At 40.8% G+C, this 21,975-nt stretch overlaps 1 protein-coding gene and 1 long non-coding RNA gene across 2 annotated transcripts; both read left to right on the top strand.

Moving 5' to 3' along the window:
- Nucleotides 1-6,012: 6,012 nt before the first annotated feature.
- Nucleotides 6,013-16,220, top strand: LOC123103345 (sulfate transporter 4.1, chloroplastic). The gene is made up of 18 exons (XM_044524899.1): nucleotides 6,013-6,326; nucleotides 6,417-6,734; nucleotides 7,843-7,891; nucleotides 7,999-8,200; nucleotides 9,446-9,614; nucleotides 10,341-10,406; nucleotides 10,498-10,605; nucleotides 11,252-11,359; nucleotides 11,427-11,492; nucleotides 12,749-12,809; nucleotides 12,955-13,082; nucleotides 14,090-14,131; nucleotides 14,428-14,544; nucleotides 14,619-14,670; nucleotides 14,939-15,077; nucleotides 15,193-15,278; nucleotides 15,427-15,503; nucleotides 15,622-16,220. The coding sequence occupies exons 2-18, from the start codon at nucleotides 6,432-6,434 to the stop codon at nucleotides 15,922-15,924; spliced, it is 2,076 nt and encodes a 691-aa protein (XP_044380834.1). The 5' UTR covers nucleotides 6,013-6,326; nucleotides 6,417-6,431; the 3' UTR covers nucleotides 15,925-16,220.
- A 1,309-nt stretch (nucleotides 16,221-17,529) lies between these two features.
- On the top strand, nucleotides 17,530-18,680 carry LOC123106906 (uncharacterized). The gene is made up of 2 exons (XR_006451544.1): nucleotides 17,530-17,828; nucleotides 18,191-18,680. It is a non-coding gene; the product is annotated as an uncharacterized lncRNA (long non-coding RNA).
- The last annotated feature ends 3,295 nt before the right edge of the window (nucleotides 18,681-21,975 follow it).

Consider the following 21,975-nt stretch of genomic DNA (forward strand, 5'->3'; position numbering starts at 1 on the left):
AAAATACCAGGAAATGTATCCATGGTGAAGAAAATATAGGCTGACCTACGATACATCCAAACAGTTCTTTTTTCTACACATGATTTTTTTGTCTTTTTACTGAGAATGCGCTTCCTGGTATTTTTTACGAAACTTCACACATGAGTAATTGGGCATCCATGTTTGATATCCCCAAATTCCCTTTTTAAAAAAATTCCCCGATTTGTTTTTCGGATTTAATACTCATATAGGGGTGGTGCACCCGAGAATCATCTCCCGTTATTACAACCAATATGTGAATATACCGGTTGTAATAACATCTTATATTATGAGAGTAATAAATTCTGCAATGCACGTATAGGTGATATAGGAATAATTTTGTTCTCAAAAAAACTAAGTACATTTCTTTTTGTAATTGTCGTGTGTGCTTTGAGAAGAAATTTTACAAACATTTCAAAATTTTATTGCATGGTAGTTTTTTGGTTGCTCTCATGGTAACTTTTTATGATGGCAAGTTCACATGTGTTCCCATATCAAATTTGCCATGATTTTTTATTAGGAAAACAACAAAATTTTGCTATATTGCCATGTGTCCAGTACAAATTATTCTACAATTTCTATTATCACAATAGCTTTTTTTTCTTAATTTACAATGTGACCATGCTTCAATTTTTTTAAGTTGCCACATGACCTATTTTTGTACAAATATATATACTTGCCATGTTCAATGAGATATTCTTTTCTAGCTTTAATTTCTAAGCCATGACAAATTTGCATTGCAGAAGCAAGGCTAGTTTTACATCCATGGCAAATTACTTTCCCGGCCCATCGATAGTTTTACATCCATTGCAAATTTCAGCTCCATGGTAAAAAAAATTAGAGACATGTCAGTTTGTTTGCTGCTCACACAACAATTTTTTAAAAGCAATGGCAAATTTAAACAATACGACAAACTCTCTTGTTTTTTCTAACTATGCATGCATGTACATATGAAACCATGGATATGTGGCAATTTATTACTTAGAAGCATGGCAACTTTTGTTTTTTACATTTGTGTCCGTTTTTAATCCTATAGGCATGTTAACTGCCTATATATGTGAATTGTCCTGATTTTTTTTTGAATCCATGGCTATGTTGTGGTAGTTTTTTTAAAGGATGGCGGCCTTTGTATGTTTTTAGCTAAATAACTCGGGTGTAAAATATTATTCCCTTCGGTCCATATTAGTTGTCGCTCAAAATGATGTATCTAGCACTAAAATATGTTTAAATACATCTATTTGAGCGACAAGTAATATGAATTGGGAGGAAGTAGTTTTTTTAAAAGCCCGGTATCTTATGGTGCTCAAATTAAACTTTTTGGACATTTTTAAACACTTCTTTGGGGCCATTTCGTTTTACTTGGCACATCCTATTATTTACTCTCTCTGTCTCTGTCTAGATACATTTGTATCTAGATAAATCTAAGACAAGTAATTTGAGACTAAGGCGATATTAGCCGGTAGATTTTGTCGTGAGATTATCCCATCTTGCTCCCATCTCCCCCGCCCTAACCCTCCCGCACCGCCACCCACGAGGTGGCCGGGGAGGGCTCACCGATCTCCTTTGCTAGGCCCCCTTCTCCTCCCTACTCCTCCCTCGCCGCCGCCAGAAGGTGCACCCGAGGCGAAGCCCAGCCGTTACCAGCAGCAGTGGGGCCTCGGGGTTCTCTCGCCTGCTAGGGGTCGGCACGGCCGACGCTTCGGGCCAGGGCGTGGCGCGGGCTGGGCGCTATGGTGGAGGTGCAAGAGGATGCAACATCGCTGCTCCTCTGCAGCTGGTGGCATGCACCTAGGCGCCAGGGACGGCGACGGACGGCACGACCAGATCTGGCCGCAGGCGGCGAGGGCCAAGGGCGGCGTGAGCTGCGGGCGTCCCCCTGGTGTGGCTGTTGGTGATGGTGGCGCAGTAGCGGCTGTTGGAGTCCGGTTATCCAGTGGATGGTCGGTGGGTGTGCTTGGCTGGAAAAGAGGTGGTTGGCCTTGCTGTTCCTCAAGCTCCAAAACATCGATCTAGACACCGATGGGTTCCAGTCTTCCCCTCGGAGATCTCAGCTTTTGGCACTTGGCGCCACTGGATATCTAGATCGGAATTGATCCGGTCAGGCGTGCCCTCATCTTCGGCCAGAGAGGCTACATGAGGGCGTGGCGCATAGCTTTGCTGCCTTGTCGGTGCCATGGGACATGTCTAAGTATAGTTTTTCACGGTGTTGGTAGTGGTGAATAAAGTCATGGTGGCTGCGATCGGAATCTGGTAATGTCGGAGGGCAGTTTTGGTTGCGATGAAGAATGGCAACACATGTTTTTCATGTGTGTCGGGTGTTGAGGGCTTGTAGCGGCAGCCTTGGCAGCAGGGGGCGACAACACACGTGGACAACATTTTCTAGTGGTGCTTCTCGAGTGCCAGCCGCGATTTCCAGAGTGAAAACTCATGGTGGCCTTCATTGGTTGTGCCTGCTAATGGCCTTGCTGAAGGCATTGCTTTTGGGATCTTAGACTTTCTCCAAGGTGAAAACTCATATCCTTGATCGGAAGATGGCAACGCTTGTACATTATTTCTTTTTTTGAGGTGTCATTTTTGGAGAACCTCTTTTGCGGTCCGGGTATTGTCTTTGGTGGTGGTTAGAGTGCTGCTGTTGTGAGTGTTTCGTCACTGCGACTGGTCTTTGTTTTTATACTTCTCTCTTTTTTATTTCGTTCTTAGTTGTGTGCATCCTTAATGCCTTTCGATATCTTATCAGTGTAGACGTTGGGTGTAATTGGTATCTTCACGATATTAATATACTCCTTTTATAAAAAAATGTCATGCAGGGACTATCGTGGTTCTAAGACTGACAGTAGAATGGGGGGTAGGTATGAGGAGGCAAGATCCTAGCTATGGAGTAGTTGTACACACGAGTTTTACGAGTTCAGGCCCTTCTCGGAAGAAGTAACAACCCTACGTCTCGGTGCCCGGAGGCGGTCGACTGAATTATATGTGTGTGTGTGTTTACAAAAGATGCGAACCCTTGTGCCTGTGGAGGGGGTGGCTTATATAGAGTGCGCCAGGACCCCAGTCGGCCCACGTTACAAAGGGTTTAAGGTACATTAAAGGGGAGACGTTACTGGTAATGCTAGTAAATAAAGAGACATAATAACCATTAAAGCTATGAGGCGATGTCCGACCGTTGTGGTCTGGAGTGACCTTAGACCTTCTGGTGGTATAAAGTTGAGTCATCTATTTTGGAACGGAGGGAGTATGAGTGAACACTGCAATGATCTATTTCAGTTAAGTGCACTTGTTTTTAACATATGGTGCTCATCTGGGCTGCAAAAGCATATGCATACGTACATCCACATGATTTCTGGGCACAGGACGGCAGAGGAGGCGCGCCAAGGGCACGCCCCAGCCACTAGTCTATCTTCATCAGGGACCGCGTTGGGGGTATTCCTTCCGGCCAACGAAATCATTCGCCTGATTACGCAATGATCGTTCGTTGGACCATCCCTTATCAAATGTTTCCCTCCCCCGTTTACACAAATACAATGTTTTAAATATTTTAATATACACCCCTAACAAAATATTTTTAATATAGATTGTATAGAGACAAGAATAAATATACAAACATACTAAAATGTGCCTATATACATTTAGTTCAAGAAAAAGTTAAATGTCTTATATTTGTGAACATAGAGAGTATATGAGTGAACCATTCGACTCAGAAAAAGAAGAACTAATAGATTGGCTATAAATGGCGTAGCAATTAAGCCAACTTTTTTACCTTTCTCTCGCAAGTGCTTGTGGTCTTTGGGTCATAAGGACATCTTCAACGCGGACCCTGAAACCTCCAAGCGTCTGGACCCAGTTGTTCAGACACTGTTTGTCATCCAACGTCGTCCCGCATCAGTCCGTGGACCAGTCTGGATGTTCGCTTTCCCGTAAACCAAGGGGATTTGTGGGAGTCCGGACCTCCTTCACGTAGGAATTCGACACCCCACGACCCACCCAAAATTCCACCTGGACCCCACGTCTCCATCCTTCTATCTTTCTTTGCATTTGCTTCCTCACTCGTCGCCGCTGCCGCTCTACAACCCCTGCCGCCCTCCAAGCCCTTCTCGGACCTCCACGACCTCCACCGCTACACCCGGTCGCGCCACTGCTTGTCCTCCACCACCGGTCCACACCTCTCGTTCGTCCACTGCCAGGTACTATCCGCCCTTATGTGGTCACCATCCTTATTAATTTTTTTGTCCCTTCTTTGTAGCAAAGGATCTGGACATGGAGTACATACTTGAGAGAACCAACTGTCGCAAACACCAAGAGGCTCTTGAGAAGTGTTTTGGACCTCAGTACTTGAGGGAACCAGCTATCGTAGACACCCATAGGCTCTTGGCAATGTTTGTAGTAAGAGGGTGGCCAAGTTTGCTCAGATCTCTTTGCACTAGAGATGGAAAAACTGTCCAAATGCTCTACAAGGGCAATATCAGGGCCATGCTAAGAAACTCACCATCATTCTTGAAGCAGTTGCATCAGAGGACCACTGAATTTGGCATATTTTCTTTGATATGTGTGTGTCTCGTAATGGCATCAATGTCTTGCATCGGTCTCCATTGTTTGCTAGGCTGACTGAAGGGCAAGCCCCTCCTTGCAACTATACTGTCAATGGGCATCCGTAGAACATGGGCTACTATCTGGTTGATGGTATCTATCCTCCATGGAGTACATTCATTAAGAATGAGTTAGAAAGGAGGAGCTTGCCCTTTAGGGCGTGGTTAGAAAAGTCTCACTTTACCCAAAGACAAGAAGGAACTAGAAATGATGTTGAGAGATCATTTCGAGCGCTCCAGGCCCGTCTTGCAGTTATTTGTGGACCTACTAAATAATGGGACTGAAAGACCTTGTGGAAGGTGATGACATGTTGTGTGATTATGCACACCATGATTGTTGAGGATGAGAGTGAAGATGATGTGTAGGTCTGGAATTTGAGAACATGGGTAATCATATTCAACTTTTGTATCAGAATCCGGCCATATTTGATGAGTTTGTTCCAATGCATAAACAAATTTGACATCGAGCAACTCAAATAAGATTTGATTGAGCATCTATTGGCGGTTAAAGGGGATAACTAGAATATATATGTGCTCGATTTTTTTGCGAGGAAACATATGTGCTAGTTGAATTCAAGCTTGAACTATTTAATTTGTAAACTTAGTTGGCTTGTAATATTACCTCCGTCCCAAATTCTAGATGGAGGGAATATTTAAATTAGAACTATTGTTGCATTTCAATATTTTCAATCATCTAAATTTGATATGCTATTATTTTGAGCTTGCAGACATAAAAAAATAGGCGGGAATTTTAGAGAACAGGGTTGGATGGCCGACTCTTACACCATTATCCGCAGACTGGTCCAAACCAGCCCGCGAATGGATATCATGTCCATTTTGAGATTTAGCATTGGAGATGCCCTAAGACTGTCTACAGTGGGAGTAATTTCAGCAGTAACATAGGACCCAACTCAATAAATTTGCTTATGCGGCAATGACTTCATGAAGAAAGAGACGAATTGAGTAACATAGCTAGTTACTCATACCATGGTTAACATCACTCATACTAAGATAAGATGAATCTATAATCTACTCCCTCTATCCCATAATATAAGAGCGTTTTTGACATTATTACAGGACGAAGGGAGTAATAAATAAAGTGTTGTATCATGACACCATATACGTTACTTTCCGCTATAGATGTGGTAACATAGACATGTAACATTTCATCACGAGTAGTCTAAATTTAGACTATTTATTATTCCCACGTTTTTCATACTACATCGAGACACGTCAACTAAACTTACCCCAAATGCGCCCGTTTACTTGGCCCCTTTTGTCCTACACGCAACAAGCAATCAGTGAATGCGATGCGATGCACACATGCCGACATGCTGTCCAGGTACATCGCCGCGCCCCGCTATCCCGTCCGGCTACATCAACGGGCGGTCGACCGCAGAGAATAACCATCGCTTGAGTAGGACCGTCCGATCGCCCCTCCCGAATCCGGTCGTCGATACCGCGGAGAAGCGTACAGCCACTCCCCGCTTGCTCCCCACATCCTCGTCGGCTCGTCGCGCGTCCCCACCGGCCTCCGCCTCCGCTTCGGCTCCTCCTGCTCCTCTCCCGCCGGACTCCGGCAGCGGCGCCTTCCCCGATCCAGCTCCCAGCCTCAGCTGCCCAGCCATTTCCACCGCGTGCCGCGCAACCGTGGTCTCCCACCTGCCACCTGCCTTCGCAGCTGTGGCCACTGGCCGATGTTCGCCTGATTTGCCCCGCGCAGCGGTGAGCTACTCAGCTCAAAATCGCTACCATTGATTCCCTTGTGTCCATGTCTCTATGATTGTTCTGAAGGACCAACTGATCAATTGTAAGGTATCCTCGAATCCAATGGAGAAGTCGTCGTTCGCGTCGGCGAGCTCGGGCGAGCTCACCGCCGCCGTTTACGGAGCAGGGAGGCCGGTGAGGGTGATACCGCTGCGCCACCCACTGGATGCGGCTGTGCGGGAGGCGGCCGCCTCCTCCTCCCCGTCACCGTTGTCGGCGGCGATGGAGAGGGCGCGGGCGATGGGGCCGTGGGAGTGGGCGGAGGCGGCTCTCCCGTGCTTGGCGTGGATGCGGAGCTACAGATGGAAGGACTTCCAGGCCGACCTCGCCGCCGGCATCACTGTCGGCGTCATGCTTGTGCCTCAGGTACCCTGTTACTCTGACCATTTGTGGTAGTAGATCTGTATTTCTTTGACAGTATCGACTAGTATTATTCAGAAAATGCCTCAGTGACCAAGTCAGTTGAGATTATATTACTTAAAAAATTCCTTTGGCCCCCGATCGAGCTTATTGACGCATTGGTTGTTTGAGTTCAGGAAAAAAAACCTATTGGTTGCTCTCTTGCTTGCCTTGAAATATGCTTGGTGACAGTTCATGCAAAAACTATTACTACATTTTTTCTCCTTCTAAAATGCTACTGTATTCTGTTGAAGCTTGGTTACTGTTCATTCAGAGATCTGAAGTTGTAAATACGGCTTAATTGAGCACAAGGGAGTGTTACTATAAGCAATTTGTAGATTTCATATATGAGTTGTTTTCAAACAACACTGTTACTCAATGGAGTTGTAATCTGTAATGCATTCAGTGAGATGGGGAGGTTAACCACTATGGAGCTTACTTAAATTGCTAGTTGCTCACACCCATTGTGCTAGAACATTACAGAGTTTTCATTTGTGTAACTTGGTTGGACTGGCTAGTCACCTACACCCACTGTTAGCACGTTGCAGAATTGTATTTGGAGCAATTAGGTTGATTTGCCTGCTAGAGAACACAGTATTTTCACGTCCTCTTTCGCGTGCGATCCTTCATGAAAGTTTGGCTTGTTAAGTTGGGACGAATGAGATCATAGCAGCCTGTGCATGGGGAAAATATTAGGCAGTCACTCCCGTGTTCATGATTTTCCAGTGTACCAGGGAAAAAGTGCTATAATTTTATTTGATGTGTTCTCTGCAAATTTTGATTTGTATTTGGTAAGTATCTGTATATTTTATTTGAACTGATCTATTAAAAAAATGGTGGTATGTTGCAGAGATTTCTAGATTAGCTGAACCTACTGGTTCTCCATACTAATTTTCATAGAACAAGTGAGCACGTCATCTCAACTTATTCACATAGCTTGTTGTTTTCCCTAGTTTCTTACAAATTAGCAACAAAAATCCTGTAGACATGTGAACTGTTTTCGAGTTCGTACCCTCCGCCTGCTTTGCTTATTTGTCTTAAATTAGAGCATAATCAACTTTGTACTGTGTTGTAGGCAATGTCATATGCAAAGCTCGCTGGGCTTCACCCAATTTATGGGCTCTGTAAGTGTTTACGTCTAACAGTGCCCCTCTGTTTTCCCTTTTTTTCTTTTCAAATGAGCGGCTAGTTAATCCAAATCATCTCTTTTTATTTGCATTGTGATGAACAGACACAGGCTTTGTCCCACTATTTGTCTACGCGATTTTTGGGTCCTCACGACAATTAGCAGTAGGCCCAGTGGCACTTGTTTCTCTGCTAGTGTCCAATGTTCTTGGGGGTATAGTTAATTCATCTAGTGAGTTCTACACGGAGTTAGCCATATTATTGGCATTCATGGTTGGAATATTGGAATGCTTGATGGGATTGCTAAGGTAATTCTGTTTACTGAGAAAAGTTGGTGTTCCTGTTTATCAATTTAGGAGAAATTGAAATATTGAAGCATTAAACATCCTCCTGTAGAGAAGAAAATATGCAAACATGTATACAGATTTTCTGTTATACTCTTCCTTATTGTATTAGTAACATAACAATGTGCATAGCTCAAACGTTAACCTGCTAGCTGCATTATCTTTGTCTTCTGAACTATATCTTTTGGCAGTGTTTTTACCTAAGCGCTAAGTCTATGTTTGGATGGTGGTGAAAGTTTAGCCTACCAATTTTTGGTCATGGCCAAAATTTTGGTGTTTGTTTGGATAGTTACCAATGTCCCTTTGCCGACTCTAGTTTATTTTTCTTGCCAATGTTGACCCAACTCATGGGCAAGCAAAAGCTTGGCCAAAATTTTGCATGGAAATCTTGGGCTAAAAGCAAACACACCCTAGGTTTATATCCCTTATATTGTCTTTTTGGCACAAGTCCACATGAAGTCATGTCATTTTGCAAAAAGGGACATATCAATCCCTGTACCGAAAAAGGCTTTCGCCCCGCTTTATATTATAAAGCAACTGCCCAAGCCAAACATCCAACAAGGTTCAAACATACAAACACACGAAGGTCTAGCACAGACAGGTAGTCAAAGGGTTAATGCTGAGGGCACAGCTCAACAAGCCCTGAAAAAACAAAAAAGCTATCAATCCCCGTACAAAAGCAAGCAAAGCAACATGTGCTTATACTAACGTCAGCACACGGTATAAAAACAGACAAGTGCTGCATCATGGACTATTCACATGTAGTGCTCACTTTTACTAGTTTTATGGAAAAACACTAAAACAGACAATCAGACCTTCAGAGATTGAACTTGTTTTGTATCTTTTTGGGATAGTGCATGGGTTGTATCAGATTCCCACTTATTTTGTTAAGACTTACGAAAGTACCCAACCAGTGATCTAAGTGTGTATTCTTCTAGTAGTTCTGTACAGAGACATAATCCTTTTAATAGAAAGGGAACACATCCTGGTTTTGGTAGAAGAAGCCTAAATTGCTCATTCTGCACAATGGTCACTTAAGTCCTACTTTTATCAGACTAAAATGCTCCTTTTCTCAAAGTAGATGGACTAACTGCATGTTTGCCTGTCTCTTCAGGCTTAACTATCTTCCTGATTCTGGGGAGATCTCAGCGGCATAAGCCTGATTCTCATTGATGTTGTGTAACCTGTTCATTATTTTCTTCTTTACAGACTCGGCTGGCTTATTCGTTTCATTAGCCATTCTGTAATATCTGGATTCACTACAGCTTCGGCCATCGTAATTGGTTTGTCCCAAATCAAGTATTTCTTGGGTTATAGCGTTACAAGAAGCAGCAAAATTATACCACTTGTTGAGAGTATAATTGCTGGAATAGATCAGGTGGAATTTCTTTGTCCGTGTAAACTTATTGTTACCTCCTTGTCAACCTTCTTTTTCCTGCCTTCCTTTAGATGCACACTGCTTAGACAAAGCATGTTAAATTGGCAGTGGCTAGATAATCGTTTGATAGCCTGGGTGTTCATGTGTGAGCATCAGTTAGTTAGATAATGTTGATGGTGAAGCGAAGATAGACATACAATTTTATTTGCTTGTGATTTGTACAACTTTGGCATAATATTCGCGTCTTGTTCTGTAAAGTATCTAGCTTTTCTCCTACCTGACCACATCAAAACTTGGATCTGTTTCTGTATGTAACACTATCTATCTGCTGCTATGTTGACTGTAAACTGGGTCACTGAGATGAAATCATGGATAGTTAGAAGTTTATAACTTCCTACAAGCACCTTCATACAGTTATCACGTCTCATTTTTTTATGTTTCACTATTCTTGCTTGACCTATCTTCCTATTAAACCTCTAATTACCGACTTAATAACGGAAACCAGATTCTTTGAACATTTAAAATAAGATCGCTTTCTTTTTTACTAGTGAACATTAAGTTTCAAGGTCTGCCATTTATACAGATTAGGCTCCATAAATCAACCTCTATTAGGCACACTACATAGTGCATACATTAAAGCTGTTTGTATTTCTCTTTCAGATAACGAATTTCTGGTATTTTATGCTTACATGGTCATTATATTAATAAAGCAGTGCTGCTTTGCAGTTCTCCTGGCCTCCATTTGTAATGGGATCAGCGTTTCTTGTTATTCTTCTAATAATGAAAAAACTAGTAAGTTTATATTTCTATATTGATTACATTTATTCATTTGCAAAATGTTTCTTAGGTTTATTGTTTTTAATGGCATCTTAAATTCTTGCAGGGAAAAACGAATAAAAATTTACGTTTCCTGAGAGCTTCTGGTCCACTAACAGCTGTTGTTCTTGGAACATTGTTTGTGAAAATATTCCGTCCACCTGCCATATCAGTGGTGAGTAAGCTCCTTCTATTGTGTTGTCCTGAATTATATGATGTTATGCATAAACAGTAAAATAGCTGTGAAACCTGTACCTTGGTATGCAATTTTTTTCATTTGACATTTGTTCTGATGACTCGTATGTGTCCTTTGAGGCTTTGGAGAGTTTTTGTGTGCATGTGTGTATCATTAAATGTTATGATTATGGATGACTCTTCAGATATTTTTGCAATACAAGGTTTTCTGTGTAAGTCCATGAAAATAGTATATGAGGTGCGTTATTTCTGTTTTTTTTTTCATTTTGTAATTCAAATGTGCGCCTACGATAAATGTTTTTTTTTTCATTCATTATAAGTTCTCATCGAGTCACTGGTGACAGACTGCCACAATCAACCCTTATGTTGATTACCTGATTGTCACTTTGGCAAAGCACACATCTGGTAGATACACCCTCCGTCCGAAAATACCTGTCATCAAAATGAACAAAAAGGGATGTATCTAGAACTAAAATACACCTAGATACATCCTCTTTTATTCATTTTGATGACAAGTATTTCTGGACGGAGGGAGTATTTTTATTTTATCAAGTTAAATTTACTTTTATAACACATTATGATGGAAAACTACATCACAAGTTATCCTCTGTTTCTTGAGTGCCTAGGTAGGTGAAATACCGCAAGGCCTTCCCAGTTTCTCCATTCCTCGAGGATTTGAACATCTGATGTCCCTAATGCCAACAGCAATACTTATCACTGGTGTTGCCATTTTGGTAAAGCATGTTCTATTTTTTTTTTACTTTTGTTAGTGACCACTAAATATGCAGTATATAATTTTAGGAGTCTGTTGGGATCGCTAAAGCGTTAGCTGCGAAGAATGGTTATGAGTTGGACTCCAATAAAGAGGTATATATGCTGCCATAAACCACTGACTAATAATTAGTTTTTGTTGGTACAAGCTGTTCACATTTGTTCGTCAAATGCAGTCCTATTTTTTTTGTCATCTTGTGTAATTAAATAATGGGTTCCATGCACAACATCTCTGTACATGTAATATATTTGCTCATAGAAACTAGTTGGTGATGATATTTTATTCTGTAAGATTGTGAATATTGCGTAATGGAGGGTGTATTGAGCCTCAAGGGCAAGTATAAACAGAGGTGTGAGACTTGAGGGCCTAGAGATCGGCAAGACGAGATAACAAATCATATCCTACCAATTATAGAGATATTGTAATAATATAAGATGTTCACCTTGGGGTCACACCAACCATCTGATCTGCTGCCACCTCTAAACTGTGATGGGATTATGCACCACCAGATCACCTACCAAACTCTGTCTTGCCAAAAAAAAAATCTTAACATGAATTTTGCAGATACAAGGAGCAGCACCTCAATTCAATGAAGCAAATAATCTTGTCCTTGCTAGTAGTAGACTGTAATTCTTTTGCATGCATAGCTAAAGCCTATAAGTATTTTTTTTGGAAGCTCCTACTTATCATAAAATTTTAGTGATGATGTCATTTGCGAAGAATCAAACAAGATGATTTAGGTCCCTTTCTTCCTAGTTTCTATTCCAGTTACCTCACACTTTCAAATTTGGGATTTTTTCTCTCTCAAAAACGCAGGAGAGGTGCGCTTCATTTCATTTAGAGAGAAAAAAAGGAAGGGGCAAAAAACACCCCCTACCACTAAACACACACCACCACACACGCCCCCCGCTAAATGATAATGTTCCGTGGTGATCAAGATGCCTGTTCTAGATGGTAACACTGGGAGTTTTAACTAGTGATTATTGTTTCCAGAGGATGGATGTCTCGGTCAGGTATTAAACAACTCTGAAGTGATGTGGGAATGATACACCACGGTTTGATTTTTCATCACAAGCCTAATGGTACAATTTCTACCTAACAAAATTAGTTGTCAAATATGGAAAAGTTGACTGCATATTTTTCTAGGACCTCATGTATCTTGGAATGTACTCCCTCTGTAAACAAATATAAGACCGTTTAGATCACTAGTGTAGCATCGTTGCAGAACATTTTTTGTTTACAGGAATATACAAAATAATTTATGCATTGCATGTAGCAGTTTTCATTATTTCTAACTAATACTCTCATTGTTAAAAATCAACTCTTCTGATGAAGTTTTCCTTTGTTACAGTTATTTGGCCTTGGCCTATCAAATATATGCGGTTCATTCTTCTCTGCATATCCTGCTACAGGTAGAATATTAATCATATTTAATGGAAAATATCTGTGCTACTTCATTTATCTTCATTTCTACTCTATTCTTTACGTGAAAATCACGATGCTTAGTTACTCGCTAGGCTTTAGAAAGCTGATGATTATCAATGGATGTCCATGCAGGCTCCTTTTCTAGGTCTGCTGTGAATCATGAAAGTGGGGCAAAGACTGGATTGTCAGGAATCATAATGGGCATAATAATTTGCAGTGCTCTCTTGTTTATGACACCATTATTTACTGATATACCTCAGGCAAGATTACCAGTGTGTTGTTTGTTTGGTAGCACTCCTTCAGTTTATTTTGGCATGATAATACTCACTAAGTAACTATTGTTGGATTGCTCAATGGAGTTCTCCATCTGGGCACCTTCTTTGCATGTTGCTGTTCTGTACGCCTTTCTTCCATTGATGATATACATCAGTATAGATTAAATGTGATGCATAATTTCACTATATCTTAAGGCCCTTGCTAACTGTATCTTGTAGAACCTATTTAATGGTAAATTTTTCTAAAATTTCCTGCTGGAATCAAACTGTTATTGTAAATTTAGGCAAAATTAAGCTTTCACAATACAAGCCTTATATCGGTGGTGTATATTTATTTCACAATTTGAGTTCCAAGTGTGAATTTCCTCGCAAAAACAAGAGTCATGTTTGAGTTTAACATTTGCATTTTTTTGTTTTTAAACTATTAATGATATGAACAATATAGATTAGATATGATCCATCATATCACTAATCACTATACCTAAAGGCCCTTGATTAGTATACCTTTAGAACCTATTTGGAATGCTCATATTTTCCAAAATTTCCTGCTGGAAATGAACTGTTCTTGTAAAATTCTGGTAGAATTAAGCATGCATCATAAGCCTTGTATCTGTGGTGTATATTATTTCACAGTTTTACTTTTCTTGCAAAAAAGAAGAGATCAAGTTTAAGGCATTTGCAGATTTACTAGATCAAATTTATATACATCAGGTGTATAAAAAGGTTACAAACAAATATTTGCAATTTATCATGTTTAAGTTGAAACTCTTAAGAGACAAATTAATTGCACAATCTTGTTTGTTAGAATGTACCACTATGCAGAAATAGAATTTGTTAAGGTCCACTTTTTTAAAATGGACTAACAAAGTTTATTGGCAAACATGTCTTCAATTTCTTTCCAAATAAAATGTATATCTGCGTCATAGTATACCTGTGCTTAACGAGATCTAAGTGCTATATGCTTACTTACGTTTTCATCTCATTTTTCCCAGTGTGCATTGGCTGCCATTGTGATTTCTGCTGTCACTGGCCTGGTAAGGACATCTAAATGCTCATATTTGTACATACTGTGAACCACTGTTTTTAATTATTTGTACTACATTGTCAGCAGGCAATCATTAACTTCTGGTTGCCTGCTGCGCTGGCAATGTAGTACCTTTTCCCAATAAATAAAGCTATGTTTATTTCTTTCCAAATTACAGCGTACGGTTTCTGCTCTAATTTGCCATCTCAGTTCTTTATTGAGCTCTCTTTCTTCTAACGGTTCATTTTTGTATTGATTTAAATCATTTCGCACCTAATTTCTCATGGATATTGGGACTGTATTTAGGTAGATTATGAAGAGGCCATCTTCCTGTGGGGTATTGATAAGAAGGATTTCTTTCTGTGGGCGATGACGTTTGTTACAACCTTAACTTTTGGCATTGAGATTGGTGTCCTTGTTGGGGTAAGTACATGGAAAATTTTCAGATTTAGTATGGAGAAGAATCATTTATTTGATGGTAGCACTTTCCTTTGTAGGTCGGGTTCTCGCTGGCATTTGTAATCCATGAATCGGCAAATCCGCATATAGGTAAGTAATTGTACTAAACTAGACATGATGAGCACTTACAATCTGCTTGATAACAACACATCATTATTTCTCAAAGTCAGCAACCACCCTTGTGTCTCACCATGCTCTTCTATTGGACCTTTGATCTACTAGTATTTCTTCACTGGAGAGTTTGAATGATCTTTGCCATTGTTTTCAATTGTTTTTTTGTCAAGGGTTTTTATTGCTTGGTTTGACTTTGAGTCTGGTCTGCAGTATATATTTAATAGGTTTTATGGCCCATCTACAGCTGTTTTGGGCCGTTTGCCTGGCACCACTGTGTACAGGAATACATTGCAATACCCTGAGGCTTATACATACAGCGGGATTGTTGTTGTCCGTGTTGATGCGCCAATCTACTTTGCTAATATAAGTTACATAAAAGACAGGTCAATCTCTTCATCTGTTTAAGCAGTTTGTCTCATTAAGATTCTTTGTTAGCCTGTTGCCAGTTTAACCTTTCCAAAAAAAAAAGATGCAAGTTTAACCAAAATCCTTTATCAGGTTGCGTGAGTATGAGCTCAAACTCCCAAATTCAAACCGGGGACCTGATGTTGGAAGGGTGTATTTTGTGATCCTCGAAATGTCTCGTAAGCCCTTTATTTTCTGTTGCAATGTTTACATGGCGCAGACAACACTGCTGCCTGCAACTAATTATCTCATAAAAAGAATCTCAATTGTACTTGTCAAACTACCTAGATGAATGGACTAAAATGATGGAATTTTATTGGCATGCAGCTGTTACGTACATCGACTCGAGCGCTGTTCAAGCTCTCAAGGACCTGCACCAAGAATACAAAGCACGCGACATCCAGGTTCTTACTCTCAGCAGTTCTTCTATTCGCTAGTTCAGTACTCCATGAAAAGAAATAGTAAAGATGCCTGTGTGGAGCTAGCATTTCAAACCCTTGGAGGCTTTTTGATTGATTGCAGATTGCTATAGCGAACCCTAACCGGCAGGTGCATCTACTGCTGTCAAGAGCGGGCATCATCGACATGATTGGCGCAGGGTGGTGTTTCGTCCGAGTGCACGACGCGGTGCAAGTATGCCTCCAGCATGTGCAGAGCTCATCGTCGAATGCCATCAAGTTATCCCCACAGGCGTCTGGGAACTTGACTGAGTCTCCCAAGGCGCAGCAGCGGTATGGCTTCCTGAGGAACCTCTGGCAAGCACAAGACGGGAATGGGAGCGCCGGTGACGAGGCCCAGTCGTTGCTGCGCCAAAACCTTGTGTAGCCAATTGTATTTGTGTTGTTGTGTATGCATATAGACTGTTCAGGAAAAAAAATTAAGGATGTAATTAGTCAGTCCTCCCTTGTTTTGTTGTTAATAGAGTGGGAATTTAGGACTGTGTTGTAAAAATACAGTGTAGATACGTCAGTAGCATCTCTTGTCGAGTCACCAGTTATCTGTATAATAACAATGTAATCTGTATCACAACTCCACGGGGTAGCGATCTGGCTACCGTGAAAATTTGAGATTCTTGCAAGAGAAAAAAATGATGAATGTATATGCTGCTGCTGTTTCAGTTCTGTGGTCGATTCCTGTCCATATCCCCTCCATATCCCTCGCAGGTTTGGGATTCCTAAGGCCGCGCTTGGCATGAGAGTATTTTTATACATCTGTATTTATTTTACAGGTGTATAATACCGGTCACACTTGATTTTGAGTTCGAAAGAAAATGACCGACGAAGGTCTGTATAATTTACAGGGGTATTGCGCCGTGAAACGCCAATCCAATCAGGGTCTAAGGGTGTGTTTGGTAGCAGTTCCTACAATAGCATTGTTGTTCACCTTTGAGACATACTAACTGTAGACATGTTGAGTATATGCATTTGTTGTTATTTGGTAGCGATGTATGTGCTGAGATATTCAGGTGAGACTTTATTTGGTAGCTTGCATGTGTTTAGACCCCGATTTTTCAAAAATTCAAACAAATTTTAAAATTCTGAACATTTTTCTGAAATTTAAACAAAATTTTAAATTCTGAACATTTTTTAAAAAATCTAAAACATTTTGGAATTCCTTTTTTGAAAATTTATACAAAATTTGATACTTTGAACATTTTTTAAGAATTTAAAATTTATTTTAATTTTTTAGCCTTTTTTGAAAATTTAAACAATATTTGAAATTCTAAACATTTTTTTTACAAATTTAAACAAAATTTGAAAATCCAAACTTTTTTAAGAATTATTTTTTTGAAAATGTAAACTGATTTTAAAATTCTGGACATTTTTTGAGAATTGAAACAAAATTTGAAATTCCGAACATTTTTTGAGGGTTGGGGCGAGCATGGCTACCTCCATGCACCCTATCTGAGCGTGCTCGACTCAGCATGGTCGAGAGGCATTTTTGCATGAGATGGCATAGTCAAGGTGAGCCATACACCCTGCCAAACAGTCAAAAGTGGGTTCTATAGGGAACGTTTGAGCTCATGCACCCTACCAAACATACTCTAACTGAACAATCAGAGTACGCTGGAGCTCGTGAAATAAAGTTAACCTTTGTTTTATGTTGAGAAGAGATAGATAACTTGGGCAGCTGATGTCGGAGCATGTTTTACAATTAAGAAAAATTCACCCATGGTCCCCAAACTTGAGCTAGAGCTCACTTTTAGTACCCGTACTTCAAAATACCCGAAATATGGTGTCTCGATTTATCAAAGGGGTTCACCTACAGTCCCAAATATGGTTTTGTGTACATATCTACTGATTTGGCATTGGTCCACTAGATCCACTTGGGCGCTGACTGGCCACGTAGTCGCAACAGCTAGAATACGCGGGGAGCCGAGGTTTTTTTTTTTGCAAAATCGTGAGAACTAAAACCCCACCCACCCCTGGTTGGACCAGACCACATCCCCTCGCTCCCCCCTCACTCTCCTCTCCACCAACCCTAGTTCCCAAATCCGTCGCCGTAGCTAGGCACTGCCGCCACAACGATTGTCGCCGCATGCAGCCACTCCCGCCGCCGGCGACATCATCCTCATGTCATCTTCGAGCTCCATCCGCTCTAGACTGTTTGGCCGCTTAGTTTCTGTGCCTTTGACCGATTTCCCCGATTGTGGCGACGCCGTGAAATTCTACCGCTCTAGCACCGATGAGCACGATGGTTGGGTTTTCTACAAGTGCAGCAAGCACTCTGTAAGTGTGGCATGGTCATTTTGTTTGCCATTCTATTTGGTTTGTAGGTGTGTCCTGATTGACGATGATGTGTGCTTGATTTGTTTGCTCCGATGATGACCATGCCTAGTATAGTTTCAATCACATATGGTTCTAGCTACTGCTTGCTATGATTCATGCCCTGTTAAGTTGTTCAGTAGTTTAATTTTGGCCTATTTAACAAGACATGGCCTTGCTTTGGCCGATTTGTTTGCTCTATAAAGTAAAGATGCATTTTTTTCATTCCTAGGTCAGATGTGATTTCTGGTGCTAGGAGCTAGAATATGTGGAGCATCTGGTTGCAACTAGGGTTCTTATTGGTGATGCTGCTATTGATGCAATAGGTGCAGCAGAGGACAGGGGGGAGAACTTGAGAGGAAGAGGAGTGAATCAATGGAAGGAAGAAGCATAAGTGGAAGAGGCATAGCTGGAAGAGGCATTGCAAGCAGAGTTAATTTTGGCAGCCCTAGTGAGCAGAACGTTTCTACCAAGCAGCAAGCTACTGTGCTGCTTGGATTGGGTAGAGAGATCCTTCTAGTGCTGGAGCTGGTGATGGCTAGTGTTATGGTGCTTTATGTGCCGTGTTTCATCTTAATTATGAACAACTGAAGTGTTGATAGATGAATAGGTGTTTTAGGTGAAGTAGCCCTTAGTTAAGCAGACCAAAAGCCTTTGTTTGGTAAGGTTGTAATGGCTTTATTTTGGTTTGGCTGCATGATCAAGTGGCATAGTTGCTCCTGTTAGTATGGTTGTAATGAATTTATTTTTTTATGGTTGTAATGGATGATCTATCAAGTAATATGAAGACTATAGTATCATTGCTTCTTCTGCCAACATTTTGCCATTTGAAATTATTATCTTCAAAGCATAGATTGTTCTTGTCATCAGAAGAACAATCCATCTTATAGATTGTTTACTGAGACACTATATTAAATATCTTTAGTAGATAGCAATCTTGTTTTGATACTTCCTTATTTGGGTAGAAATGGAAGTAGCAAACATTGCTTGTTCCAAATCTAGAAGTAGCAATGTTCCAAATCTGGATGATGCACATGAGACAAAATAATGACTGACAAACTTCAGATAGGCAGACAACATAACTTCAGCAGTTCACTTAACTTAAGATAGGATAATTTGACTCACTAACATCTAAAAGCTTACTTAGCCCTAAATTAATTTAACCCAACACTGGTACGCGTCGGTGCTATATAAACGGTTTTTAACCCTTTTCCGCGATGGCATTTGGAACCGTCGCCTAGTGAGTGATGGTGATAGGGGGTCCTTCCCACACGACCCAGAAACCGTCAGGGATATGCCCTCCTGGCACACACGCTTGGCAAAATGAGTTCGTGTGCGACCGGCGAGCGCTCAAATACGGAAATATGTAAAGTAGAGCTAAAAAAAATACAATTATACAGGCGAAATTGTTTCCGGTCGCAAGTACATCCCACACAGTCAGTCCCCGCTAAACGTTTCCGTTCGTATGTACATCCCACACAGTCGCTGCAAGGAAAATATTTCCGTTCACAGGTATATCACACACAATTTTTCCCGTTAAATTGTGATAGCGTTGCCATTGCACACGATATTAACAATTTTATCGTTTGCGTTATTGAATACATCACACACGGTGCGTAGAAGAAATTGTGTGGCAAAGACTGTCCATCGCACACAGTTTTTATGTGGTAAACGTTTGCGCAAGGTGGCCTAACGCAAACAGTTTTCAAGAGAAGGTCGTGTGCGATTTTTCATTGATCCAACACAGTTTATTCCTAGAAACTGTGTGCGTTGTCTGAGATCATGGCCCATGGTATTTTCTGAATAACCGTTTGCAATAGCAAAACCCAATTAGCAGGCTAATTCGCCATTAGCAGGCTAATTGCCCTATTATTAATAATCTATTTATTAATCTAACTGACATTCATATTGAGCACATAATATATTTCATTTCCATATTAAGGAAGCAGGATTTCATAATTTAAATACATCTAAGTACAACATGATATAGCTTCAGCACTCAGCTACCCCATTACACAACTGCACCAACACCAAGTTTCACATGGAACATGTAGAACCTTTTGAAATTAGCATCATAGACGGTATATAGACAGATGCATCTCATCTGGAAAACTGCTGAAGCAGAAGGCGGATATTGAGCCTTCATTCATGTTTAAGGTCTTTACAACTTTAGGCCAGTGCCTGTGGATGATTGACCGTCCGTCCTTCATCCTCTTCAGGAATATTTCAATATTAAACCGTGGGTGTTGTATGAAAACCTTCCTCGCCTCCTGACCATAGAGGTGGTTTGAGAGGTAATCATCAGTGAACTACTTTGGAAAGGCCTGGAAACAAGGATGTGCATAAACATCTTCTCTATATTGGAAATGGGGCAAAGGAATAAAAAAAGCAAGGCATAATAGTTAGTACCATCTTGTAGTGAACTGATGTCTTTTTCATTGTGCAGACAAAAATCTTGTTGTTTTTTGTCGCTAATTTCTTTATCCTAACAATCTTTCTGAGTTTCTTGACTTGATTGATATTGATGGACAACTCATTTCCCAATATGCAAAAAGGGTCAAACAGTGGGTCAAAACCTTTGACAGCAGGACCTACATGTGCAAGACCAAATTGTTAAATACCTAAATATTAGAATGGTTCCTGCAATTGCACAATAATGTGCTGTTAGACAATGGACCATGCACGTGCTAACCTCGATTGTAAACCTCAGTGCTTCCCATTGTTTCCCTGCAACACATATAAGGTAGTTAGTCATCAGGTTAAGTAAGGGTTCACATGCTATTAGTAAAATATGTTGATGAAAAATAAGCACATTGCAGATTCATCAGATTAATTCAAACTACATGGAAAATCCATTTATCCGAACCAAGCATGATTAAGAATTAGAAAATATAGCACTTGTATATGTTTCTCATGTATTAAGTGCAGCCAAATTCAATTTATTCATCACATGCACAACAACACAAGATTCTACCCATGACAATTGGACATTGCATTGCAGAATTGAACCAAGCAGTTAACTAAACACCACAACAAGTGAACCAAACATTAATTGAGCACCACATTGCACAATATAACATACTCCTAATAGAAGATCAGATAGTTAACCAGACCAAGCATGCTTAACAACTTGGAAATATAGCAATTGTATTTGTTTCTCATGTATGTACTACAACCAAATTTAATTTATTCCTCACATGATATACAATAATAGAATGCACCCACAACTATTGAACATCGCATTGCGGAATTGAACCAAACGGTTAACTAAACACTACAACACAAATGAATCAAACGTTAACTGAGCAGCACATTACACAATGTATAACCAAACCAAACATGCTTAACAACTTGGGAATATAGCAATTGTATTCGTTTCTCATGTATTTCGTAAAGATAAATTCGATTTATTTCTCACATGGAAGACAATACAAAATTGCTGCCTGAAGAATTGAACATCACATTTGCAGAATTGAACCAAACAGTTAACTTAAGATGACAAATAATTAACAAAACAGTTAATAAGTGAGCACCACACTACACGACATATAGAACATATACATTAGAGCAACAGATTGCATGGTAAAATTAGATAGCACAATTCACTATAATTTGTGAAGGAAAGGCAGGAGCAGCACACACAACGGGTAAACCGAGCATGCTTAACCGACGTAGTTAGCAAATGGCAAGGTGCTCCTCCAAGATCTGGGGGTCGACACAAATGGCAGCCATCGCGACCTCATCCGCGCGTGCGGCCGTAATTTGCTTCTCCGCAGCCAAATGCTCCTTGAGATCATGCCTATACTACGCGCACCATGGCTTAGGGCGGCGATTATTTGGTGGAGGCGTCGGTGATTTGGATGGAAGGTGTCGCGCCGACGGTCGGGGCATGTGGGATGTGGAAGGAGGAGGATGATGGGGGTTGGGTGTGGATTACCTGCCTGGATAGACGAGGCCGAGCAGCGTGGAGGAGGGTCGTCGGTGAGGAGGCGGCGCTGCAAGCAAGGAGTTAAGGTTTCAACTTGAAAAGGAAGGTGGAAATAGGGAAAATGTGGCTTTTGGTAAGGGGGAGGGGCAGGGAGGTAGATATTTCCGCGGAAGCCGAAAATTT

The sequence above is a fragment of the Triticum aestivum genome, chromosome 5A, assembly GCF_018294505.1.
Source record: "Triticum aestivum cultivar Chinese Spring chromosome 5A, IWGSC CS RefSeq v2.1, whole genome shotgun sequence".
In the NCBI taxonomy this organism is placed as follows: domain Eukaryota; kingdom Viridiplantae; phylum Streptophyta; class Magnoliopsida; order Poales; family Poaceae; genus Triticum; species Triticum aestivum.